Source organism: Prionailurus bengalensis, chromosome A3 (genome assembly GCF_016509475.1).
Source record: "Prionailurus bengalensis isolate Pbe53 chromosome A3, Fcat_Pben_1.1_paternal_pri, whole genome shotgun sequence".
Classification (NCBI taxonomy): Eukaryota; Metazoa; Chordata; class Mammalia; order Carnivora; family Felidae; genus Prionailurus; species Prionailurus bengalensis.
This window is the reverse complement of record NC_057354.1, coordinates 116,881,283-116,908,738: the sequence shown is the minus strand read 5'-3', so window position 1 is coordinate 116,908,738 and position 27,456 is coordinate 116,881,283. Positions and strand designations below refer to the sequence as shown.

The window sequence follows — 27,456 nt, the reverse complement described above, 5'->3', positions numbered from 1 at the left end:
TTTTTGGATGGGAAGGATTATATACATACCACAGAAAATATGTAGCTAGGTATTTATGAAGACCATACAGTGATGATATGTTACATATGTATCATCATACACAAATAATAATATATTCTTAATTACTGGTTGGTGATAGGGAGGCCGGGAGCATGGTAGGAGTGTAGACTGTGGAGCTAGACTGGTTTCAGATGTAGTCTGCTCCTTACTAGCTGTGTGACCCTGGGCAAGTTACTTAACCTCACTGAGCTTCAGCTTCTTCACTGTAAAATGCAGGTAATAAAATTGCCTCCCTCATTGAATGGCAGTGAGCATAATATTAAGTGACATGACATGTGGAAGGCACTTAGAACAATGCTTGGCACCACTGAGCAAATTCCAAGCAACTATCCCTCTCTTCTTGCTATGGTCTGAACGTGCTTCCCCCAACTCGGACCCAAATTCTTATGCTGAAACCTAACCCAAAATGTTGGCAGTAGGAGGTAAGGCCACTGGAGGTGATTAGGTCATGAGGGTGAAGGTCTCATGGATGGGATTAGCACTCTTATAAAGGGGGTTTCAGAGAGCTCCCTGGCCCCTCTCACCATGTGAGGACACAGTGAGAAAGTGCCAACTGTGAAATCAGGAAGAGGACCCTCACTAAAGCATGACCTTGCTGGCATCCCGTCTTATATTTCCAGCCTCCAGAGCTGTCAGGAATAGATTTTTATCATTTCTGGTATTTTGTTATAGCAGCCAGAATGAACTACAACACTCTTCTTCCTTTCCATTATTATAATTATACAAATTAAGGGGAGCAGAAGAAGTGGGGTAAGCTCCTGCTCATCCTGGCCAGCAGCTTTACTCTTTCCCCATCTTTTGCATGCTGGCACTTGAGGGCCAGCAGTGAAAGGAAGGATGCTGGATTCCTGTCGACTAGTGGGGGAGAGGGCCTCATAGCTGGATCATCACAAGGTCACAGGCTGATGCCATCCATGGAATCTGAATCAGAGGAGACACTGAACTGGACACTGCAGAATGAGTAAGGGTCTCTGTGGTGGAGACGGGAGTGGAGGGCAATCCATAAGGAATAATCAGCTTAGCTACTCTTGCTGCAAAGGAAGAGGAGGGGAGGGGTGACAGAAAAGTCCTAGAGTCTGAGCCAACTGTAGCCAAAAAGTATAAATAGCTTGTGCCCTGAGTCCACTTGTGCTGGGGCAGAAATCAGCTGTGTGCGTGGATGGATTGTCTATAGGAATCTGGAGTCCTCACTAGGGAGGAAGAAACTAATAGAGGGAGAGAAAGTCAGAAAAGAGCCTGGATTCGGGGTGAAATCTTTTGAGTATTTGTAGAAGGACATTTGCTACAGAAAGAGGTGGGGGAGGGGGTCCAGGAATGAGACTTCTCTTTGGAGACTGCCTTGGTGAGGAGGGGATGGGTATTGTTACTACGCAAGCCAGAGGCACATTTGTACGAAGTGTGAGAACTCTGAGACTGGATGGGGGCAGACTGGCTAAGTGATCATGTAGCCCCAGCACCACCTACTTCTCAAGCTGCGGGGCCTTGGGACATGGTCCCTCCATGCGTACATGCCTTTGGCTCATTTCCCCCCTGACTGCTGCCCCTCCTCCCTTCAGAGCCAGCTCAAGCTGTCTTCTCTGGGCCAGCTTGCCTACCAGCCAGCAGCACACTCATGCATACACTCCTCCACACCCCTCTGCACACGTCCTATGCATAAACTCATTATAGCGCTTTCCCCACAGCACCACAGCCATCCCTTGTCACCTAACACTAAACCTCACTGTGAGCCCCTTGAAGGCAGGATGAGCCATCAGAGTTCAACCAAGATTCATACACGTTTGTTGACAGAATGCCTGATGGAATGAATGAGTGAATTGCTTGACGTTAATGGTTTATTGCCTAAATTCCTCCACCTATTTTCTTTTAATTTTTTAAAACATTTTAATTAATTTTTGAGAGACAGAGTGCCAGCAGGGGAGGGGCAGAGAGAGAGGGAGACACAGAATCTGAAGCAGGCTCCAGGCTCTGAGCTGTCAGCACAGAGCCCGATGTGGGGCTCGAACCCATGAACCGTGTGATCATGACCTGAGCCAAAGTTAGACACCCAACCAACTAAGCCATCCAGGTGCCCCTAATTTCCTCCACCTATTTTTAATATCTCCCTCCCCACTGGGAAAAGGTGAGGGTCAACAAACACTTCTTAGATGAAACCTGATTGTTGTTATGCATTTTGTCTTCTTTTTGCATACAACGTACATTTATCATTATGGGATTTTCCAAGATGCCATTCTGACAAGCCAAGGGGTTAGAGGTATTCACATTCTCTCAACTTCCTAGTGTTTAATCCATCAAATATCCGGGGCAGAGTGGAAAAAGGAAAGCAACCAGCTCAAAAGAGCCCCCCTACAAGCCCTAGGCTGTCAAATCTCAAAGGTCAAAACTGGCAGAAGCCGATGGTCTTTTCATTTATTTTTCTTGACGCCCATCAATGAAAGCAATCATGAGCAAAAGTTGTACCTGCCAGGAAAGGAATTGTCCTTTGTACTTAGTGGCAACCTTCACAGTTGAGGTGCACTCTGACAGCTGCTTCCTGAACCCCAGAGAGGATTATACATGTATCCCTGGGCGGGGGCAAAAGGTGGGAACAAAATACTTTTCATCTTCTTATTGATTGGAGACTCTTCTATGATCTCGGATTGGGCTTTAAGTCTTAGACTCAGAGCTCAGGTTTAAGAAGAGTTGCATCGTAGATTACCATAAACTGACCTGGTGTCCATGCACCTAACAAAGAACACTTACTATGGGCCAGATGCTGTGCCAGGCAAGCATCCTGTGCAAGGAGTAAGAAGATACACAGCCTGAGGTCTCGACCTTCAGGGCTTCTGGCTCAGAATTAGATGACCAAATATCAGCTGAGTCTTCTTGAGAAGAGCTTTACTTGACTGGATAAGAACAGGTGCCAGTTTCTTCAGAGTCAGACATGATACCAGGGTTCCAGTACAATGCCTCCTTGTGGAAACAACAAGAGCCAGAAAAAAAAAAAAGCACCCAAAAGATATGTGTTTCCCCATAACAAAGGGAAAATCATTGAACCTCTCTGAGATTCAGTTTACTTATCTGTAAAATGAGGATAATAACATATATGACACACTGGGCACCTGGATGGCTCAGTCGGTTAAGCGTCTGACTTCAGCACAGGTCACGATCTTGCTCAGAGCCTGGAGCCTGCTTCGGATTTTGTGTCTCCCTCTCTCTCTGCCCCTCCCCTTCTCATGCTCTGTCTCTGTCTCTCTCAAAAATAAACATTAAAAATGTTTTAAAATAATATATGACACAGATCAAAATGAAGATGAAATGAGTTGCTGGGCTGATGGTAGTTGGTGCACCTTGGAACCTGAACATGCACTGTACAGAGTTGCTATGAATGCTCACAGCATAGTATCTATCCCCTGAGAACAAAAAGGAGTGCCATGCTCCAATGTTAACCTGGGACCTACATGAAAGTCAACACATGACATTCTGAAGACTAGAGATGGCTGGTGGGTAGGTGGATGGATGTGCCTGTGGATGTTTGGATGGATGGATGGATGGATGGATGGATGGATGGATGGAGAATCTCTCTGACTCTGAAAAGTCCGGCTTTCTCTAGTCCACCCTGTATTCTTCCTAGTCCCCTATGGCCTTAAAAGCCACAGTAATTCTGGAGAGAGAATGATAGATGTGTCTTGAGTAGATGCACTGGTGGAGACCAGTCCCTTAAATAGCCTTGGATTTACCCAGTTGTTCCAGATGGGGACCCCCCAGGCAGGATCAGGCCACAGGGGGAAACCTTGTCAACTAGCATGTGTACCTGTGAGGGGGAAATAGGACTCTACACCCTGCACACAAGTGTATCTCATTTCTCCTAGCTTTCTTCCAACCTTCTGTCTTTAGTATTTAGCAAATGATTGTAGACAGTTACCAGCTTATGTAATCAACTAATTTAAGGTGAGGTATTTGCCATGATTTCTAATTTTTGATGCACACCAGAATCCATGTGTCCTTTTCTAGACATACTCATGCTCATGCCCCTTCCCAAGATGAATAAAATCAGAATCACTCTGCATGGGACTAAGCTATACAAATTTTATAAAATGGGTGGTTCTGAATTGTACCGCCAAAGCTTGAGACCTATCATGTTCATGGCTTCAAATCCAAGTGTTCTAGAGAGGACTAGCATTCCAGTAGTTGCTTCAACAATACTATTCACAGGGATGAGAAATACAGCGAATCCAAGCACAGCCAATGGGACTGGTCCTTTGGGGCCCAACTTAGGGAACACAAGCAGTCACTCTGAGGATAGGGGGTGTGAAACTGTGGCTGTCCTCATACCCAATCCCACACAGCCCTGAGCTTCCTGGAGGAAGGCCAGCCCTGCTCCTCTGCCCCTTTGAGGGGCCGCCAGGAGCAGGAACAAAGCACTATTAGCACCTGTTCTGCATGTCATCTAATTTAATCCTCACAACAACCTCACGAGGCATGCAAATTATTACCATTTTACAGGTAGGAAAGCTGAGGCTCATAGATAGTCAGAGACTTGCCTAAACTCACACTGTGTGTGGGAGCTACTTCCAAGCACACTAAAGACCCAAGTCTCATGCTCAGAGAACCACAACCTATGTGACTATTCCCGTGACCAGGTGTCCTGGAAATATGCACCTGACAAGCCTGGGTGTGGGTGCTAAGGCTTTTAAAAATTGTCTTTAAAGCCTCTGAATGGCTCTCTCTTTTTAGTGTAAATCACCCAGACATTAAAGCCCTTATTGTATATTTATTAGTGTGTTATTCAGACCAAGGGGAAAAGAGAAAAGCCGACACTCTGAATGACTTTGAAAGGGAGAAAATGCTGGGTCTGAAATTAAATCATTGTGACACTGCCACTTGAGGGCATCAATTTCAATAAATGATCACCTTTTTTATTCTCGATCCCGTTTATCACGCAGGCAGGATGTGAGGAGGACTTTGGCTGGAGGGTGCTGAATGCCACAGGCCCCTGATCTCCCCGTGTTGGCCAGACCTGCCACACCACCCTGGGCCAACTGAAGTTAAATCCGGCACAGTTTGGCAGTCAGGCATCCTTTCAGAAGCACATGCCTAGTGGCATCTTTCCATGTTGTCCTGCCTGAAGCCTATCCCTCGCTCAGCCTGCTGAGACCATTCGGTCTATTTACAGGAGAATTCAGGGCTCTGTACATTTGCAGCAGAAGGTCTCTGCGTCAAGAGGGGGTAACTGTCCTGTAAGCCAGACTGGGGACAAAGAGCAGGACTCTGGGGTGGGGAAAATTGTTTCCTGCTACCCCAGTCCTCAGTGACCACCTGAGGTGAGGCAGCTGGCCTTGCAGGATGAGGAAGGGGACAAAATGCAGCTGGAATCTCTCCTTGGGAAGGGAAGAAACTGAGGCTGGGAAGAGCCGCAGATTAGCAGGGGAGCCAGGACTGACACAGCACTGCCACACCCACAAGTCAATATTGCTTTGAATTAAATGACTTTGGCAGCTCTCCCATTAGGATTGTTCTGGTTTTAAAGCTGGTATCTTTGGCCAGAACTGACTGGTCTAAATAAATATGGCAGCTGTGTCGGTACCCAGCACGGACATAGGGTTTTCTTCACCAGGGGTGGGTGGCTGCGGATCTTAAGCTGAAGGCAGTGAGCTTGAGGATTTCCTGATGCAGCTGTTCAGCCAGGAGATAGAAGAGAGTACAAGAAAGCAGGGCTCCGGAGGACCAAGAGCTCACACTTCGTCTTTCATCACGTCACATCACCCCTCAGGGCCTTGGCATCCCCAGTGGACAAGAGAGAAGGAACTCAGGTCTCCTCTGAGGGTAGGGGTTAAGATCCTGCAGAAAGGTGAAGCTTTGTGCTGAGGGGAGCCTTATTTCTCGGCCACCTTCTGTGATGAACCTTGTTTGTGCTACAGAATGGCCCTGACAGCTTATCGTGGCTCAAGCCTGAGTATCCCCAGATCCTTTAGGTTTAAAGCATCTTTTCAAGTATTAGTAATTCAAATGATTGGCAACTTCTATCCCCTCAGGGCCCAATTCTTCCCTCTACACACTGTGTAGCTCTGGTCACACACAATAAAGTCCCCGGATACCCAAGGCTGCAGGAGAAAGGCGTGTGCTCGGGTGTCCGGGAAGGAACTGAGGAGGCACTCCTACAACCCCAAACACCCCCACCCCCTGAGCCTGGGGTCCTGAGTCCAGGAGGGCACCGATGTCACACTGGCAACTTCTGCTCCTTAATATCTCTGGGCCCCCATTTAAAGCCATCTGCACAAGCACGTGCTGAATCCTCCTTACTGGACTGTATGTTCCCTGAAGGTTGTGCCTGTGTCCTCTTTGGCTGCGTATTCCCAACACCTAGTGCCTGGGAGGCACAGGATCCATGGTTGTTAGAGGGATGGATACCCTGGAAAGCATCTAGCATGTGTTAAGTAACTAATATGGTTGGCACAGCGTGAACCATTTTCCTTATGCCATTTCACAGCTCACCATTCTAAATAGGGATTATCATATTCATTCAATTCATGGGGACTTTGTAACCTCTGACTTCTAGTTAAGATGTCCTATGCCTGCTGGATTCTGTGGCCAGCAGGGCTGGGCTGTTTGACAGAGCATTTCTCCGCTTCCGTGCTCCTGTGGCCATTCTGGCAGGGCAGATGAGCAGATGAGCCGGCCAGGCACTCATCACTTTGCATCCCCTGGGAGACCCAGGCCAAAGCCAGGCCTCCTTGGCAGAGGCGGGCGCTCATGCTCTGTGATTCACTAGACCTCATGTATGTGGCTGCTTTCCAGGAGGCAAGGAAGGGAGCAGCTGCTGGGGCTCCCCGACTGCCTGTCCTTGCCTCCGGTGTCTCCAGGCAGGCTGCTGCTCCCCCAGTGTTGCACTTCGTACTCACGACTTGGTGTCTGGGGGACTCAGTGGCCTCAGGCTTGTCCTTCCCCAGCCCACTCCTATGAGTCAAGCTCTCCCCAGCTGACCGTGTTATGACACTTTCCTCCCTTGTTACTACAAATGGAGAATGTTGTTTTGCAAATAGCAGTCCCCAAACCACCCATGTTCTGTCCTGAGAGGAAGCCAGCCCCATTTGTAATTATCACTGTCATCACCACCAGGATTTCACTGTGTCCCCCTCACCACTCAGAGCACTATGTTGTCGGGTCGTCTCCGACATAAAAGGGAGTGAACTTCAGTGAGGCAAAGTGCCAAGGACCTCAAAACCAAAGGATCCTTGAGATTGCCACCAACCCCACAATCAGAGAGCGGATGAGTCTTAGTCCTTTGTGTTCCCCAATTCTGAGCAGAACAGAGCAGATTAGGGTATTAAATAATGGTCTCTTACATGTGCATCCTGCTTAGTGTGAAAAGCCCTTTACATCTTTTATTCCTTTAACTCCACAGCACCACATGCGTAGGGCTGGCATCATCATCCTCACTTCACAGATGGGGAAACTGAGGTTTAGTAGGGGTGGAATTCACCCTGAAGTCATAGAGCTCATTCATGGAAAATCCTTTCATAGACCATCAAAGGCTAGTCTTTTGTATCTCTAGCACCTGTATGGTCCTAACAAATAGAAAGTACCCAATGAATAATGGTTCTCCAAACTGAGGAATAGTGAACTAGGACCTAAACTGAGGGCTTTGATTCATAGAATACTGATTTTTTTGCTGCAGCAACATGGCCTAATTGAGCTCTTCCAGCAATGGGCAAAAATAGTCTGAAGTCAGTCTGCTTAGGTTCAGACCTCCTGCACCTTGTCTAGCCAGTGACCTTGGGAAGGTTGTTTGATCTTACTGAATTTCCCTATGTGTGAAATGGAAGATAGTAACAGTTACTGCTTCATTGTGTTGGTGAGTATTAAATAAGAAAATACACGTAAAGTGCACAGTGTTGACTGGGAAGTCACATCTGGGAAGTGTTAAAAAGTGTTGATAGCAGTTATTATTACTAAGGGTAGAGACTGCACCTTACAGATCTATGTAACTGAGGAATCAGTACAGTGGTTGGCACATAGACTTGAGTGTAGGGCTGAAGACACCTGTCTACCAACACTGGCATTCATCACATGACATGGAGTGAGTCCCTTCCCCATTCTAGGCCTCAGTCCCCACTCCTGAGAATTGACAAGGTTGAATCTTGAGGTAAATCTCAGGGTTCCTCCCAGCTCTAAAATTCTCTAGCTATTTCAGTAGTTCTCAAAGGGGACAATTTTGCCCCCCAGGGGACATATGGCAATGTCTGGAGACATTTTTGTTGCCATGACCAGGAGAGATGCTACTGGCATCCAGTGGGTAGAGGCCTGGGAAGCTGGGGAGCCATGCACGGGACAGTGACCACAGAAGGAAATGTCTGGTCCCAGATGTCAATAGTGCTGAGGCTGAGCAACCCAGATCCAACTCTACACAAATACCTAGAGCTCTGTGAAGTGTTGAACAAGTGCCTGTGCCCTGCAGCTTGCCAAGATGCCTGGGGCAGCACAGCTCCTCCATGCATCAGGACAGTCTGTGGACTGCCCCTTCAGCTGCCACCTTCTATCCTCACCACATCGATTTTGTTAGGGGTGGGGAGGCTGTCTCAGGCATCTTTAGTTTCAATTTGGAACCACTCCTGCTCATCCCCAAACTCCAAGATGGCTCTGTCAGGACTAAGGGAGAATATCTCTACACAGAGATGCCTGGAACTCAGCCTAAGGCAAAGGCCCTGTAGATGTAGGGAAGCCCCAAGCAAAGGCATCAAGTCAGGGGGCTTGCCGCAGCACACTTGCTTCCTTTCTCCTGCTTCAACTCCCACTTTCCAGGGGGCAGGCCAATTCCTACAGTGGGAGAGTCGCTCTGGGAAAAAATGCAATGGCTAGCATGATGGGCCTTGAGACTGGGGAGAATCACAGCCTGCCCACACTGTGCTGTCTTCCTTTCCCTATTTTCATTGTCTATGAAGGGAAGGTGGCCATCATATGCCCCCTGTGCTCATCTGTCTCAAATCTAGAGGATCTAGTGGATCTCTTTTGTAAGGTTCTTTCATCTTCCATTTCCTTTTCCCTGACCCTGCCCTTTCCCTCTGAGTTCCTGCTGAGAAGCTATGGGTTTCCTGGAAAGTGCACTAATGAGAGAAGGGGAGATCTGGAGTCCACTTTGGGTCATATCACTTCCTATTTCCTCTCTGCCTCAGTTTTCTCATTTGTTAAGTGGGAACTCACCAGCCAGTTGCATGCATAGGAAGATAAAGAGGGGAAACGTCTTTGCAAAACCCCATGGCTAGTCATTGGGAGGAGCTGTGGTCTTCCAAACCATGCTATCCAGGGGACCAGGCTCTGCTACTCAGAAAGCACTGAAATCCCTCTGGCACTCTTCTTTCACATGCATGCACATTCTCAGCCTGCACTTCAGGGAGACTCTGAACTCCACTTCACCCTGTGACATCAATGAGTCCCAGCCTCCAACCACACACTTTAACAGATTGATGGTCTGAATTCTCAGCAGCCTTGAGCAGTGCTGTCTGGTCTCTTCCAGGATTGGTGGGGCAAGAATGCTGAGTGCAGAAGTCAAGTTCATGAGACTGGGCAGACGCCTACAGGATGGCATGGCAGCAGAGGCCAGCACCCACCCTGCCCATGGATGGGAGGCCTTACCATCTGGGCTTCTCCCAAGAAAGGGAGGCCATGCTGGAAGGAAGTTCGGTCCCAAGGACAGCTCATCTAAAACAGTAGGCAGCCCGGACACCCAACATTCCTAACTTCTGGAGAACGTAGGAAGAGGCACTTGGTACTGGTACTTGGTACTTGGTACTTGGCTGGATGGACCCTCCCATCCAGCCCAACGAGGCATTTCAGAGGCATGAAGATGGATATAGAGTTTAGGTATGGGGACAACATCCTTCTTGAAGCTAAGATTTTATTCCTCCTGGGACTGTAGGAGCTTGTAGTTTTTTGAAGCACAGCTAAATACAGATGAGTCAGCAGTAGGAGAGTAGGGTGGAGATTTTCAAGAAATTATTAAGGAGGCCATAGAGCTTTTTGGAAAAGCAGTAGACAGGCTATCCCCTCCTGACCCAGCACACCATGGAGGTAAACAATGGGTAATATCACTGTTCGGATGGGACTCCTCTGAAAGATATTTTCTTAGAAAGAAGCTAACTCTAAGCTTAGATAGAAATCTGAAGTCTATCTTCTGTAAACATGCCACAAAGAAAGATCTTTCACCCTTGATTATAAATTAATCAGATCTGGGGCCCCTCAAAAGTGGGGTTTTATGATGGCATTTATTCTTATGGAATAAGAAAAAAAAGGTATGCACAGAGATACCCTGGTTCAAATTTGCTTTCCAATGTTACTACTTCTAGAGGCCCAGTGGATCACTGGGTAAGCAAGTGAATATCTTCTGGAAGCTTGAGGAGCTCACGGACATGGGTATCTGGTGTGATTTCAGTATTGTGTAAGCCTCAGAGGTTCTGGAATGAAGCTTGTTCCAATCTCTATTGAATTGATACCACTGTGGTATCCCTGACCAGTTCTGCTCTGGGGTCCCACACTCCTGCATGACCTGCTTAGGTGGCTACAATGATTTGCTCTTTCCCTACCTGCTCAAGTCCTGATGGTAAAATCCCATTTCCAGCATATTAAATTACTTTCATTTTGGCCTTTTAACACTCCCCTTGGCTGTTTTCTTCTTGGCTCCATCTGTACTTTGGGAAATAAATACCTTTAACACCCACTCGTTAAATGCCTACTTTGCCAGCTGGTCTTCTGGCCTCTGGAAGGACCACCAGCCTGGGCAGCCAAAGGGCCCTACAGAACAGTGCCTGAGACACTGCCTTGGGAATATTAGCAATAATGGCTCAGTCTGGACCCTACCCATTGAAAGATGACTGTGAGTTTCAAGTAGATGTCACAGACTCTGGAAATTTGTAGCCAAAAGCCAAATGGCCTTTTATATCATCAGTTTTGGACATGGGGAGGGACTTACCCATGCTTTCCTGGAGTGGGTACCAGAAGGATCTCTCTTCCAGCCTCGTTGTGGAGCAGTAGCTGGGCGACATACCTCCCAGAAGGCTGCAGATGCCTGTGCACTGAGACAGCCAGGCTGCAGTGCTCGCTGCTGCTCCTCATCCATGGGCTCAGGATGGTGTGCTTGGAGTTTGCTGAGGTGTTGAGGAGCAGGAAGGAGCCTGGCAAGAGACAGACAAGGTGACTCTGCAGGTGTGTACAGATAGCACCAGCAGCATCTTTGTGGCAGGATATAGAGACCAATGGCACTAAAGTCAGCAATGGTGTAGGCCTTTCTCACCTTCTTCACATACACACAACCCTCTTTCCCTTTTCTTAGATCATCTTTGTGAAAAGCAAAGCCTGAAGCAAGAGAATGGTAATTCTGGACTTACTAAGGCTCTCACCTTATTTCCCTGTCTCACTAGTTCTATGTACTGGAGTCCCAGGTTCTTCATCTGTAAAATGGCAATGAAAACACCTATATCAAAGGGTGGTTGCAAAGATTGTATGAGATAAGCATGGGGAGTACTTTACCCAGTTTTGGGTGGAGAGGAAGGCCCCTATTAAATCATCAATTACTTGATTTCAACTGTCTTCTAAGTTAAAGTAGAGATGATAGCTTACAGATTATTTGTCAGCCAATAGGCACGATTAACAAAGTCTCACAGGCAACTGGAGAAAAATAGGGAGTATTACCTAACTCCCATAGAATAATCAGCATGAGAAACCCAACCCAGATGCTAAGATGTTCTGATGGATTTACAGCCTGGTCTAGAGGGACAGCCTAAAAAGTCACTGCATCCAAAATGTGCCAAGAATGGAGCCAGGACACTAGTGCCATTTTGTAAACATCCATGTAGGGTGTTTCCAAACCCTACAAACCAAAGCACACTCTGGGGGCATCTCAGGCCACCCTACAGGTCACAGTTTAAATAAAAGCTGAGTTCTCCATATCACATTCAAGCCAACTTAGCACTCTATTTATGGCCAATTCAGAGTTTCTCAGGAATGTATGGATTGGCTCTACAATCTCAAATAACTCTGACCAGTTCAAGGTTTTCCTTGACAGGTGGGTGGCTTGGAGAGGCAGCATTTGGGTCACTTATTATGTAGTAGTCAAGTTCACAGCTCATGCTCCTTTGGTTACTAGCTGAGTGATCTTGTGCAAAGCATTAACTTTCTCAGATTTCAGTTTTCTCATTTATAAAACCGAGTGAGAAGGGTTGGTTGAACTCAATAATCTCTTAAGATCCATTTCAGCTCTTGAGTCTATGCGTCATGTGGATTTGTAACTGGTCTCCATAAAGAAAGCCCTACAAATCCTCTCTGGTGCCGTGCCTGTGGCAAAATATGCCTCTGGGGCAAGCCAACCCTAATTCCAGTAGTATAGGCCAAGTGATCTACAAGAAACCTGTATTCATGGGGATTACTGTCAGCATAAAAGCACAGCACCATTTTATTGTTCCAGGCATTCCTTCTGATGCATTAATTTCACTTGTCACACTTCTGCACTGAAGTTTTGGACTATTTGATGCTGCTTATTTTGCAGTGGAAGACTATTCCAAGATTCCTGACTCCTCCAGTGGGAACCAGCTAATGAGTGCTCAGCCCTCTTAAACCACTCCTGAGCACTTCAAGCTGGTCTCCTTCTATAGACAACCCAATTTACCAGGTAGGTAAATGAACTAGCAGTCAGCAGTAGAGAATGATACAGATGAAAGAAGGGATCCCTACCAGAAGCATTCTTTAAGGAGAAGGTATTGTGTCAGGAATTGGAGATTTGCAATATTCTGGAAGTAGATAAATGTGACTTCCAGTTATAATCAGGATGAGGTCAGTGCAAGACTGTTTCTGAGCTGGACTGGGGACCAGGGGTCAGCATGGCAAACTGCACCCTTTGTAATTGTTGAGAAGTTTCAGCATGGCAGATGGGCCAGTGGAAAGTGCTCTACAACGCTCAGTAAATAATCTATACTATTCCTCTGTTTTACAATGGGAGAGGTATTCTTGTGATGGGTACAGAGGTAGAAGAAAGGGAATAGAATCAAATATCAGAACTAGACAGGACTTAAAGATCACGTAATATGATGCCCTAACTTTCCTAAAGAAGCAGACTAGAGGTCAAAATGGAGAAATGACTTGTCCAACATCTTAATTTGAAACTCCAAATCAAACTCCAGGGGTTTGGATTCCTAACCGGTGCTCTTTACCTTCTATGTTTCTCATTATCCCACTGTATCCCTTATCTTAAAACATGATCAGGGTGCATTGTGGCCAAGCTGTACAGCTCAGGAACTCAGAGGGGGAGGAAGAGAAGAAGGCAGGCAGTGGGGTACTGAACCAAATCCATTTGTTCACTGGCTCCCTGTTCACTCTTTCTTGCCCTCAAATTTCATTTACTGGATTCCACTGTTGAGCAAACATCCAGGCACTGGCTTTGCCCTGGGGACACAGACATAAACCAGACACAGTGCTGGCTTTTAAGGAACTCCAGGTCCAGTAGGGGTGATGAGATCACTGTAATAACTACAATCAAAAGCAGAGGTTATAAAGTCATAAGACATCTACAGGTAAGGCACTTTGGGAGGCTCCAGGAAGGAGACATTAGGTTCAGTTGAGAAGATTCATAAAGAAGATGACCTTTGAGCTAGGTCTTAAAGGGAGAGAAAAACAAAGATATTGGCAGAACCGGCCATGCGGGGCTTGAGGGAAGAGGAGTAAAGGCATAAACGTAGAAAATGTGTAGAGGCACTTGGCTGCAGAGGGGTACTACCTGAAGACAAGGCTGGGGCATAAGGAAGACTAGGGCACCGAGTGTGGGGCAAGACCATACAGGACATTTCATTCTTGGCTGGAGATATTCACTTCTATGTTTGGAAAGGTTTTTGAGCAGGAAAGTGACATCATCAGAGTGGTGGTTCAGGAAGGTTAATCTGGTATGGTAGGGGAATGGTGGGGATCAATACTAACCTGACCTCATCCTATAGTACTAATTACACTAAGCAGGGATGTGACTAAATGCAAATGTGACATGTTTAGATTGTTACTATTGTAAGCAAAGGTGCCATGTTGGGGATAGACTCTGGAATCGACTGGGGTATCCAATACCAGATTGATGTGTGGCTATCCAGAGTAGATGAGAGTCCTGGAAGCATGTCTTGGGGCACAGTCTTGCTCTAGATACTTCGGGGCATGGTCTGGGTTTAGGATGAAGGCAGCATGTCACACATATGGAAGCAACAACTGTGCCCTGGTCTGAGATCGTACTTGGATGTTTTCAGGTTGGTGGAAAGTCATACTGAAAACAGGTGTTTGAGCTATTGAGGGAAAGAATGTGGGCAAGATGAAGGAGATGTTCTCCTCTTCTCAGAAAGATTACGTGCACGTGCACGCATACCCCACCCCGGGAAATTCAAGTTCCCAGCAGGAGAAAATCATACTGCAGGTGCTGGACTTGGGGCTCTCCTGCACCAGTGTTCTTCCCTCCTGGGTGTGGAAACACATGTAAATTCTGTCCTTGTAATTCAGTAGCTCAATAACGGGACTCTTTCAAAGTTGACTGGAAGATGGATTATTTTTCCAGTTCTAATATGTGAGATGATGTTTATATGAATTTTATTTTGTGCAACTGGACTATCAATAAGAGCCTGAGCTTAAAGTATTTTCACTGTCAATGAAACTCTAGTTGAGAGCTATCTCTTCATCAGCAGCTTTTCCGTCTCAAGAAAGAAAAAAAAAAAGGAAAAAATACATTTCATAAGCTCCTTGGGATATTGTCAGTATAAATCTTTTAGAGTCAGTGAGCATTTCTATCTCCCCTCCCTCTTTTCTGTTTCTTGTTTATTTTCCTCAGAATAGCTTGGGGCTACTCAAAGGCTCCTGGGGTCCCTCATAATTAAGATGGATGGCTGGGCAGCTCACAGACCCTCCCCCAGGGTGGGCCATGGGGGAGCAGAGAAGCCGATCAAAGAGCCCTGCTTAGTGCCAGGATCATGCTTCCCTTATTAGTGGATCATGTTGATATGCTCAATCATGAAATATGAAATGGTCATTATTTTTACCTCTGGTCACCAATATAGGGATGTGTGGCTCTTATCTCAGTCAGCAGGGTACCAAATTATGGGCCAGAAAACAAAGGGCATGAACCTTGAAGTCAGACAGACTCTTTCATGTCCAGGCCCTGTGTCTAATTCTAAACTTCAGACAAATTATCTAAAATTGTTAAACCTCACTTTGCTCACATTTAATATGGGTGTAGCCTACCTCATGTGGCTGTTGTGGAGATGAAGTTAAATAACATGCATGAAGTGGCCAGTATGGTGCGTAGCCCTTAGCAGATATGTGAACGATGTTGATTTTTGTGCTCGGAAGGGCGTCTTAACGTGGAGCTCCTTTTATCTATTACTAAACTTGCGATCAGAAGGATTGAATCAGAAGGACCAGCTCTGCCACGACCAAGACTCCTTTGTTTGTAAAATGAAAGGGTTGGATGGAGTCTCTAAGGACCCTTACAGCTCCAAACTGTCAGTAACTCTATCTGCCTGCCTAGAATACTATCAATCTAAAGGAACCATGTCAAGTCTCCAAGCCCCCAAGTCCTAAAGGCTTGTCCTAATTCACCTCTGTGGCGGTTCTATACCAACAGTTTTAATCGGTTGGCCAAATCGGCCAAGCTGTGAAGTGTGATTCCCTGCCCTGCTTCCTCTCTTCCAATTTACACAAACACATTTCTGGGAAGGGCTCCTAAATCGGCATCATTTATTTCTGTAGATGCTTCTGCTATAAGGCTGGTATCATCTCTAAATACCTGATATTTAACACAATGTTTGCCATACAGCAGGTTCTCAACGGCTTTTAAAAATCAAAGTAATATATGCATGTGGCTGGAAGTCAAAGAGTTCTGAATTGCTCATAATAATTTTTATTTATTTATTTATTTATGAAAAAACATTTTTTGTTTTATTTTACATTTGTGTGTGTGTGTGAGAGAGAGAGAGAGAGAGAGAGAGAGAGAGAGAGAGAATGAGCAGGGGAGAGCAGAGAGACGGAGACAGAATCTGAAGTAGACTCCAGGCTCTGAGCTGTCAGCACAGGAGCCTGACGCGGGGCTCCAACTCATGAACTGTGAGACCATGACCTAAGCCTAATTGACCGAGCCACCCAGTCATCCCCATAATAATAATTTTTTAAAGCTACCATGTCTCCAAATCCCAGAGACATCTTTAAAGATTTCTAATTTCTTTTGGTGGCTGCCTTTACAATTCTAACTATGGTGATCGTCGTGTTATTTATTGGCTATAGGCTCCTTACATGATGGGACAGTTAGAAAAATGGCACTCTTCCCCTTCTAATTCTTGACTGTTTTTAAAAACTTTTCTACTTTTTTATTGCTTACCTTGTTAACTTTCCAATTTATTACTTGTTCCATGAGCTTTAGACACTACCACCTGGCTCTCCTCACTAAAAGCTGAGGCTATTTATTGGTCTTTCTGCCCTTCTCTGCAATTTCCTCACCCACATCCACCTCTCAGGTCAGCTGGGCTTTTCTTTCAGATCGTCAACATTGCATACGAGTGATTAAGTCTTGTGTTTGTTTACAGATTGATGCTAAACCTTGCCAACCAGTAGACAGAGATTTTATACTGATGACTATATTTTCCCAGGGCAGTGAAGAAGGGTTATGTTTGTGATCTTCTCTATAGGTCGAAATAACACAACCTACTTCATGAAGAATATTTCTAGCATCAGATCAAATGAATAGGCTTTTTCTTACACTGTCACTTGTCAAAATTGTGGCATGTTTTAATTTGCCTTCTATTTGAATCCAGAATTTCTTGTGCAGTTTGTTTTTCCAGAAATTTCTAGTTGCTCTTCTCTTTTATTTTGTATCTGCCTTCTTTCTTTCTTTTTTCTATTTATTTTCTATCGGCCTTTTATACTGTATCACTAATGCCTTTATATATTCCTTGAAAAAAATCTCTCCCTTCTTCTCAAAGACACTGATTTCCTATTTTAATTTGTGCCAGTCACTTTTCTGGGCTTCTGCACAGCCAATATTCTGGAATTTATTTTCACTGGGATCTTCCATTAGTCCTACCATCCTTAGGAAACTTCCTTTGGGTGAAACTTCTTTGTGAATCTTTGAATATCTGAAATATTTTTATTTTGTCTTTACACTTGCTCAATAGGTTTCCTGGCTATAGTGTCTAGATTAGAAATTTTGCTTCAGAAATGTGAAGGCCTCATTTCAGTGTTGTCTAACATCTGTGTGACTGAGGAGAAGTCTCAGGCTAGTTTTATTGTTAATTTCTTTATCGTCAATATGTTTTTTCTCTTCTAGGAGGCTTTTAGGATCTTTAACACTGAGTTGCTGAAGTTTCAGGACAATGTATCTAGATATGGATCTTTATAAAAATTCCTTCTGGCATTTGATGGTTCTTTCAATCAGAAAACACACACCTCTTTCATCTCCAGTAAATTTGTTTTATTATTTCTCTCATACCTTCATTCTCCCCTCTTCTCAGCCTTGAATCCTTCTAAAGAGCTTTCTCTCTCCAATTAATCTCTGGTACCTAATGTGTCTTTGTTTTCTTTGTTGTTGATATTTCTTTTTCATTCTGCTGGGCTATTCATATGCTGAGTGATCCTGAATCAGCACCTTTTGTTTAAACAGGATTGACTAGCGATGCTGATAGGAACTTCAGTGTACATAGATGGTTCTTACTCTGTCAGGATTGGCCTGATGGAGTCAGGGCCTGGCCACTTTGCTGATGCCCGCTCCCCAGCGTCAGCATGATGGACACACCACTCTGGGTATGAACACTCCTGCCACCAGTTTTAGTTCTTCCAGTCCACCTGAACTTTTTCTTTTAATTAAAAAAAAAGTGTATTTATTTTTGAGAGAGAGATAGAGAGCATGTGAGAAGTGCGGAAGGGGGAGCAGAGAGAGGGACAGAGGATTGGAACCTGGCTCTGGGCTGACAGCAATGAGCCTGACGTGGGGTTGGAACTCACACACTTTGAGATCATGACCTGAGCTGAACTGGATGCTTAATCGACTGAACCACTCAGGCGCCCCAGTCCACCTGAACTTTCAGAGATGTGTTCCTTCTTTCCCCTCTAGTTAAGTATCCTGCTACCTTTTAGTCTGGAAAACTGGGGTTGAGAAGCGGCAGAGACATGTGGAACCATTCTCCCTCTCTTTACTCTGCTCCGTCCTTCCAGGGGATCCCTTATCAGTACTCACTGTGGTGCCTCCCAGCAGATGGGCTCCCTCCTCTGCTCTAACCCCTTATTGCATCTTTTCAGCTATGGCTGCTTCAGTTCCTCCATCAAGAGCTTTGTGCTCTTGAAATTGCTCCTGATTTCTTCTCCTGTTCTGTTTGCTAGTTAGAATTTATTCCTCTGTTGAATTCTTTATTATCACTTGAGTGGTATTGCAGGAGAGGAGACAAGTGCGTGCTTAACCTGCCATCCTGAACCAGATGCTTCTTAATCATATTCTTTGAGGGAGAATACTGGTAAACAAATGCATGGATGGACAGATTTCCATATCAGTAAATCACACAGGATTCTACCATCATTGGCTAATTGTCCATATTGCAATTAAACTATTAAATCATTACTATAAGCTATTATTCATTCAATGGGTCATGATGCTGTTCATATTAGGTGAGACCTAAGGAGCAGCAGAAGTTTAATGGGCTGGAATATGGAGAGAAGAAGTACAATGTGACACACACAGGCCTCATAAGACGTATGCTATTAGATGCAGTGCCAGGGAATAATGGGGTGCTGTCCCCCACAGTACGTTCCATTGAACACCAGCCCCACAGGGTGTTGACAGGGCTCAGGAGAAAGCTCTGGGATCAAGTAAGTTGGAGGACTATTGGGTCAAACAAAAGTAAATAGGCTCTTTCACTGTAGGGTTTCTTAGAAACTTAGTACACCATAGAGTCATGACTCTTTAAGAGTAGACTATAAACTTAAGATTACCCAAATTCCTTTGGAATCAGAACTCTTTTGCTGTTGTGTATGATGTACCACGGAATATGCTTTGGAAACCCGCCTCTAATGTATTTCTGCTCTAGATATCACTTGCACAGAGTTGAGAAAGGAAAAAAAAAATCATGAAAAAAAAAAGGTAGCGTAGAAGGTGAATAATATATTTGTATCTACAGCATCCCTTAAATCTTAAATCTCCTATGTTTGTCTGACGTTAAACTGTCCTCTCAACAAGAACTCAGCTCCTTATGGCAGCATTCTGCTTCTGGAGAGGCTCCTCTAAGTTACCACGTGGGTTTTTCTCCCTGATGAGACATAAAAGCACTACATCCATATATGGCTTTCAGAATGTCAGAACTAGAGAAAAACATGGTGGTCACAAAGCTTAACCCCTAGCTGTACTGGGGAGAAAGCCAAGAAGCAAAGAAGCTAAGGATTGCCCAAGATCACACTGCAAATTTGTTGTGGATCTGGAATTCAAAATAAGGTTTTCAGACTTCTTGTCCAGTGGAACCCTGGTCCCCATCTGTCTATGATAGAAACCTGTGATGATGTTTCTGGCAAGACACCTGTTGCTCCTGACCTCACTTTCCTTTCTCTCCACCCTCACAGGTCTGAACACTAGGCTCAGAAGATGGTCGCAAGCCCATCCATCTGACTATCTGCAAAGGTCACAGACTAAGGCTAGGCCAGTGAGACGACAGGTGAGTCCTTTGGAAATCACTTGTCCCCTATGGCTGGGCAGCATGTGAAGGTCTCCTCTGTGTATGCGGTCTTACAAAGTGGCCAAAACACATGAGCACCACATTAAGAGTTCTCCTATTGTTTATTTTTCAAATTTGAATTCTGCTACCCTGCCCTCAACTCTGGTTTTAGGTTTTAGTGCAGAATTTTGAAATTTAAAGGAAGGGATAAGTAGGATTATGTTCACTGGCATGCTTTGCCTAATAGTGGGTTAATTTACAAATTTAGAACTTCAGAGACCTAGAGCTCTTGGGGGTCATCATTTGGTGCAACCTTTCACTTTGCAGGGCAGGACACTCGATCCAGTGGGATGAAGGGATAGGCATGAGCTCCTGAGCGGGCAGCTGAGCTGTGGTAGGACCCAGCACCTCCAGTCCCAGCCCTGTGTACTTTTATCATCTCACTCCGCTGTGATGTCAAATATTTGGAATAAGCTCTTCCGCCCTCCACCACCAGGACTTAACTGTATTGCTTTACTGCCCCTTCGCTGCGAAGCACTTTGAAGAGAAATGATACCAGTTTTTGAGATCAAATGATTAGAAAAACCAAGTGTGCTCATTAAGGGAGGGAAGGGAGGTAGGGAGAGTTGATTTTCCTTGACAGTATTATTAATCTTAACACTATGAGTTCAGTTGTAGCCCATAGTAGTAGCACATTTGCATGTTTGGTGGAGTTCTGTAAACTGCATCTAATATCCAAGTTAACTGAAGCAAAAATATATTTACACTTGTGTGTGTGTAGTAAGTATGTGTATATTTGTGTGTGCATGCATATAAATAGCTATATAAATGTGTATATCGTTGTGTATGTGTGTATGTTTATACAGATGCCTTATTAGATCTCTGACCCTCTTAAAAAAGAATAAATCGATAAATCTTTCTGAGGACACACTTTTTTTTTTTTTTACCCAACAGGTTTTATTTAGGAAAAAGGGAAAAAGCCATAACCTCTATATACCACATGCGTGTCCTGGGATGTCAGCAAAAACCAGATAATAAAAGGCAAAGCAAATAAATAGAGGGAACAGAACCTAAAGTGCTGAGAAACCTTTTTTTCCCTAAGAGCTCATTTTGGTAATCCTCAAGGAAAATAGAAAAGCACTTGATCTGATGAGAGGGAGAAAGGAGAAGCCAAATGAAAACTAAACAATTGATTTAATTCCATGAGAAGCAGGAGGAAGGAGAGAGAAAATTATCTGCTGCAGGCGGGGCAGGAATTGGAGGTGGTTGGGGGACCAGAGTGCCTTTGTTGTAACAAAATCCCCTTTGGAGGGAGAGAAGCATGAAATCAGGTTTTGCCTTACCCGCATAGGTTCTTAGCTCTGGAATCAGATTATTCAATTTTTGCTTTAAGTCCCAGATGTCAGGGTATAAAAATCGTCCATGTTACTTTTTAAATTTTGCTAAGACAGAGCAGATTTTGTCTATGCATTTCATTGATTTTCTTTAATTAAAATTTTAAAAAGCAATTTTTTACCCATTTTCTTATAGGAGTCTCACAGGATCTTAGCTTCCTAATAGTAAGTTCTGATGTTCCATGAACTAGCTCTCAGACACTCCTCTGTTGAAGAAGGAGCACAAAACATGAGCCAACATTGACAACTAAGTGATGCAGTCGAAAAGCAAGAGAAGGCCACCATGGCACTGCTTGCCACTCTGGGCATGCTGTATGGAGCACTAAGAGACCAAATCTTCATTTTTTAGAAGAGGGAACCACATGCAGGATGGTGAGGGGCCTGCCTGAGGCAGGCCTGAGGCTATGCTGAGTTCTCTGGGTTTTTTCCAACTGGTCTCCCCACTTCTTGCTTACCTTCCTCCCCTTACATTCCACACACCGCAGCCAGAGTCATATTCTTAAATATAATTTAGTCACTCTCTTGTTTTAAACTCTCCAATAGCTTCCCATTGACCATGAATTAAAACCCAAATTTCTTACTATGATGTACAAGGAAGGTCAGAGGGGAATTGAGCTGTAGCAGATACTATAGGTTGGCTCATTCAACCCCCGACCAACTTCCTTCTCTCTTGACTTTCTTTTTTACTGAGATTTCAAGTTAACAAATGACTTGATTTCATCAGTTTCTTTTCTTTTCTTTTCTTTTTTTTTATATATATAGATAAGAGTGGCTATGTGACACAGTCTGGCCAATGAAATGTAAGCAAAATTGTGCTCATAGAGTTGCCAGGGTTAGCAAATAAAAATACAGGACACCTCTGAGGCACATAGGTGGCCCTGTTGGCTAAGCGACTGACTCTTGATTTCAACTCAGGTCATGATTTCATGATTCGTGAAATCGAGCCCTATGTCAGGCTCTGCACTATCAGCACAACCAACATTAAAAAAAATACAGGACACCTAGTTAAATGTGAATTTCCTTAATGGTGAATAATTTTTTTCAGTACAAATATGTCTCAAATATCGCACGGGGCATGTTTAGACTAAAAACATTATTTGTTGTTTTTCTGAAACTCACATTTAACTGGACATCCTGTTTTATCTGGCAACTGTATGTGCTGGAGAATTTGGGGACAACTTCACCCCTCTGCTTGTTTTTTTCCTTGCCTGGAACATAGACAGAAGGCCTTGAGGTATGGCAGCTGTCTTCCGACTATAAAGTGACAGGCAAGAGCATGTGGAATAGAAAGGTAACGGGACTTGAGTCACTACTGGTGTTGTTGGACACCTGCACCATTACTTGCCTCTAGTCTTCTCATGGGAAAAATAAAACAAAACACCCAAGATCTTTATTTGGCTAAGCCACTGCAGCAAGGGCTTCGGTTGTTTTGTAGCTGACTTTGTGAGCAGGGAGCTTGTCTGTCTTGGGCCAGCTGTTAGTGCCTAACACAGTGACAGGGACAGTGCTTCCTCAATGAATATTTGCTGAGTGGATAAAGAAATGTTACTTAACAAAAGAGCAGATAATTCACTTGTTTTCTTGTATCTTATCTAGAAGAGTGTCATTCTTCTTATTTATATTGAGGAGAACACTGTTCCCTTTGAACCGCTTGGTGGCTATGGAAGGATTATTATTTACAACACTAAACAAATCAATTTTTTTTTCAACATTTATTTATTTTTGGGACAGAGAGAGACAGAGCATGAACGGGGGAGGGGCAGAGAGAGAGGGAGACACAGACTCGGAAACAGGCTCCAGGCTCTGAGCCATCAGCCCAGAGCCCGACGCGGGGCTCGAACTCACAGACCGCGAGATCGTGACCTGGCTGAAGTCGGACGCTTAACCGACTGCGCCACCCAGGCGCCCCAACAAATCAATTTTTAATATGCCTGGAAGTTTGGACTCTTCAGATCAGTGTGTCTCAAACTGTGGTTTATAACCCATTAGTGAGCCATGAAATCAATTTAGTGGGTCATGACCAACATTAAATAAAGAAAAGGAGAAAGAGAAAGAGGAGGAAATTAGGAGGAAAAAAGTAGAATGGAATTTAAAAATATCCACATTGTGATTCTCCTTTGGGGAATAATGGCTATTGATCTGTATGTACACACACACACACACACACACACACACACACAGGTGCACATGCGTTTCTGTGTACCACGTTATGTACAGTATACTTCTTCCTATGGATCACAGTTAAAAAATGGAAAGTCTCAAGATGAATATTTTTTTAAATTTCAAATGTCTATATATGGACATTATATTGGCAGGATTCTGGTCCCTAAGCTACATCTCATTAGCTCAGTGACTTTGGGAGGAGAAGTAATCTATTTGGACAGCATTTTATGATATATAAAACTCTCTCATATAACACTAATAATAATTTGGTGAAATACAGGCTATCTCCAATTGTAACTGTGCCTAATATGGCAGCCACTAGCTTAACATGTCTACTGGTACTCAAAATGTGGCTCATGCACTGAGGAACTGAATTCTTCATTTTATTTAACTTTAATTCAAATTTAAAAATTGATAGTTGATTCAGTTTTTGGGAAAATGCGAACAACTTGGGTATGTCAATCTAATTTTTCAACTATAAGTTTTATGAAATACAGATAAAATATTTCAGATGAATATGTAGCTTCCAGGTTGTACTGGAAGCTGCTATAAAATGTATATTGACTTTAAAATATTTAGTTACAGAAAAAAGAATATACAATATTTCATCAATATTTTTATATTGATGACACATTGGATAATGGATATATTGGGTTACAATATTTCATCAATAATTTTCTATTGATTACATGTTGGATAATATTGGGTTAAATAATATATGTTATTAAAATTAAGTTCATCTGATTCTTTTTACTTCTTGTAATGTGCTTTACAGAAAATCCAAAATTACATTTTTGGCTCATATTATATTTCTCTTGGACAGCGCTGCTCTGAGGATTAAGTGTCTCATCCTAGGTCATGAAATAAGTAAGTGCTTCAACCACTATTACATTCCAGGTCATTTGACTCCAAATCTGTGGCCCTTTCCATGAAACTACAACAAGCCACCTCTCCTAGGCTTCACCGTTATCTTTAAAAATAGTGAGTGAAATATAGAATATAGGATGATAATAGGATAGGATAATAGGATAAGGATGGCTAATATTTAATGAGTAGCTAACATGTCCTGGGCACTGGGTTAACATTTTACAAGGTTTACTGCATTTGATTTCATAACAACCTGTTAAGTATGTATATGATGATTATATGAACTTTTTAGATAAGGAAATGGAGGCTCAGAGAGATCAATTAACCTGCCTCTCAGCTCAATGTGGTGTAGACTGAGGGGCCCAGAGCCTAGGAGATTCATGCAGATGACTGAACATTTAGGCCTCTTCCCTGGACTACAGCCCTCACAAAAGTAGCTGGGCTCTGTTTGGGTGACATATAAGCAGCTATATCTCCCGGAGTCCTTTAGATTCATTTCCTTTGGGAAATAACGTCTGCTGATCTTGCTGCTGATTCCAACAGCATGCAGTAGAAATCTCCAAGCTCCACAGGCTTTGAATATATGGATAAGGTCAAGAAGGTGACTTTGTATCTGAAAAATTTTCAGCCCGAAAATTGAAATATTGCCTTCATTACTATGGGTGTTTATTTAAAGACCTACTTTCAATGTGAAACTAAATTTCAATTATAGCCCTCAAAGATAGGGACAAGTCATACTTGCCCAGTGAAATTATTTTTTTGTTATAAACATTGTATACGCTTGTTAAATGCAATTTAGAAAAACAAAATATTAAGAGAAAATAATTTATCTAGTGTCTTACTATTCAAACTTTCTATTTTACTTGTTTTTTGTTCCTCCACATGCACATGATTTTTAAAATTTATAATTCTATTAAATATATTTTTTCTTGCTCTTTCACTTAGCATTGTGTCATAAGCATTTTCTAGGATCTTATGTAGGCTTTGAAAATGTATTTATTGATACTTGTATAATGTTCCAATAAAGGAACATCACATTTAAACTATTTTTTTAGTTTAGACAGGTTGTTTCTGACTCTTTGTTGTTATAGATAAAGTTGTTCCACTCCTCTGCATATCACAGTCTTTATGGGAGGTAGTGTGTCAACACAAATCAAAAATCTTAAATTGTACATGTTCTTTGACCCAACAATTGCCTTTACAGGGGTCTGCTTTAAAAAACAGTAATCTATAAAGTCTTCTTTGCAAAGTTGCGTAGCACTATTTATGTGAGCAAATATTTAGAAATGGTAAATGTTGGACATAGGAGATTAGTTCAGGAATGTATGGTATATCTATGTGATAAAGTACTTCATGAAGCCACTAAAAAGATTGTCTTGAGGAACAGGTGAGGATTATTAACTAACACTGACAATAATAACAATAGCTTTCTTTTATTTAGTGGCAGGCACTGTGCTTATACATATTTAGGAACTAATTTAATCCTTAACAACCTATGTGTTTGGTGCTATTATTATCATTTCCTTTGTAGGTAGAGATGAAGAAACAAGCTTAGAGGGTTAGGTGATCTCTCAGGGCCCTTCAGTTGGCCACTGAGTAAGCAATGGAACCATGACACAAACCTGGTGGTCTGTTTCCAGGGCTTACCTCCTTAACCACTGTGCTGTATAAATACCTAGGATGTTCACAGTCTATCTCTAGATGGAAAATGCAATTACAAGACAGCAGGGATAGTGTGACCCCGATATAGTAAAATATAATAAATATGTGAATATGTATATGAGAAAAGAAAATACTTAAGGATATTCACCAAAAGGTTAAGTGGGTAGAATATTTTTTTACACATGTGTTTTTTAATTTTTCCAAAGCACCTATTACTTTTTTGGTATTTTTTATTTAGGTAAAAATATGTAACATAGAATTCATCATTTTAACCATTAAAAAATTTTTTTTAATTAAAAACAATTTTTAATGTTTATTTATTCTTTGAGAGAGAAAGAGAGAGAGCACAAACAGGCAGAGAGAGGGAGATACAGAATCCGAAGCAGGCTCCAGGCTTTGAGCTGTCAGCACAGAGCCCAGCGTGGGGCTTGAACCCAGGAACCGTGTGATCATGACCTAAGCTGAAGTCAGACACTTAACCAACTGAGCCACCCAGGCACCTCTCACCATTTTAACCATTTTTAAGTGTACAATTCAGCCGCATTATGTATACTCACAATGTTGTGCAACTATCATCACCATCCAATTAAGAATTTTCTCATCATCACAAAGAGAAGCTCCTGGTTACCCCTTTACCCCAGTCCCTGGTAACTTCTATTCTTTCTGTCTCTATAAACTTGACTACTCTAAGTACCTCACCTAAGTGGAATCATACATTTGTCCTTTTGTGATCGGCTTATTTCATTGAATGGAATTTCTTCAAGGTTCATATATGTTGTAGCATGTGTCAGAATTTCATCCCTTTTTAAGGCTGAATAGGATTCCATTGTGTATATACCACATTTTGTTTATCCATTTATCTGTTGATGGATATTTGGGTTGTTTTTATCTTTTGGCTATTGTGAATAATGTTGCTATGAACATGGGTGTACTAGTATCTGTTGGAGTCCCTGCTTTCAATTCTTTTGGGAATATACCTAAAAGTGGAATTGCTGGGTCATATGGCAATCCTATGTTTAACAGTCTGCGGAATTGCCTAATTGTTTTCTACCATGGCCACACCAGTTTACATTCCCACCAGCATTGTTCAAGGATTTCAATTTCTCTACATCTTCACCAGTATTTATTTTCCTTTTTTTTTTCAAAAAAAAAGTAATAGCCATCCTAATTGGTATAAAGCGGTATCTCATTGTGGTTTTGATTTGCATTTCCCTAATGACTGTCGATGTTGAGCATCTCTTCATGTGTTTATTGGCCATTTATATATTTTCTTTGGAGAAATGTCTATTCAAGTCCTTTGTCCAAGTTTTAATTGGGCTATTTGTTTTCATCTGTTCCTTTTTAAATGAGAAAAATAAACCACAGTGACTTTTATGTAGGATTAAAAACATACATATCTGATCGTGTCTTTTCTTGCCTCTCTACCTTGGGCTGCTTCTGGAGTGAAATTCATGCTACCAAAGCACGGGCAGGCCGGGCTCTCTCTGCAGCCTCCTATCTGGCATCTCTGCCTCCCACTCAGTGGTGCAGGAGTTCCAACCTTCTTGCAGACACTATATACTTTTGCCCATGCTCTACCTTTTGCAGAGATCTCCTTGCTTCCTCTTCTCCACTCTCATTACCCTCCTTCATCCAGA

At 43.2% G+C, this 27,456-nt stretch overlaps 1 protein-coding gene across 1 annotated transcript in view; it reads right to left on the bottom strand.

The window, feature by feature from the left end:
• Positions 1–27,456, bottom strand: part of LOC122467112 (ALK tyrosine kinase receptor-like) — a 196,895-nt gene that overhangs the window by 14,591 nt on the left and 154,848 nt on the right. Inside the window, exon 4 of the mRNA XM_043553339.1 lies at positions 11,003–11,204. Within this exon, the coding sequence (XP_043409274.1) occupies positions 11,003–11,204 (202 nt within the window). The remainder of the gene's footprint in view (positions 1–11,002; positions 11,205–27,456) is intronic.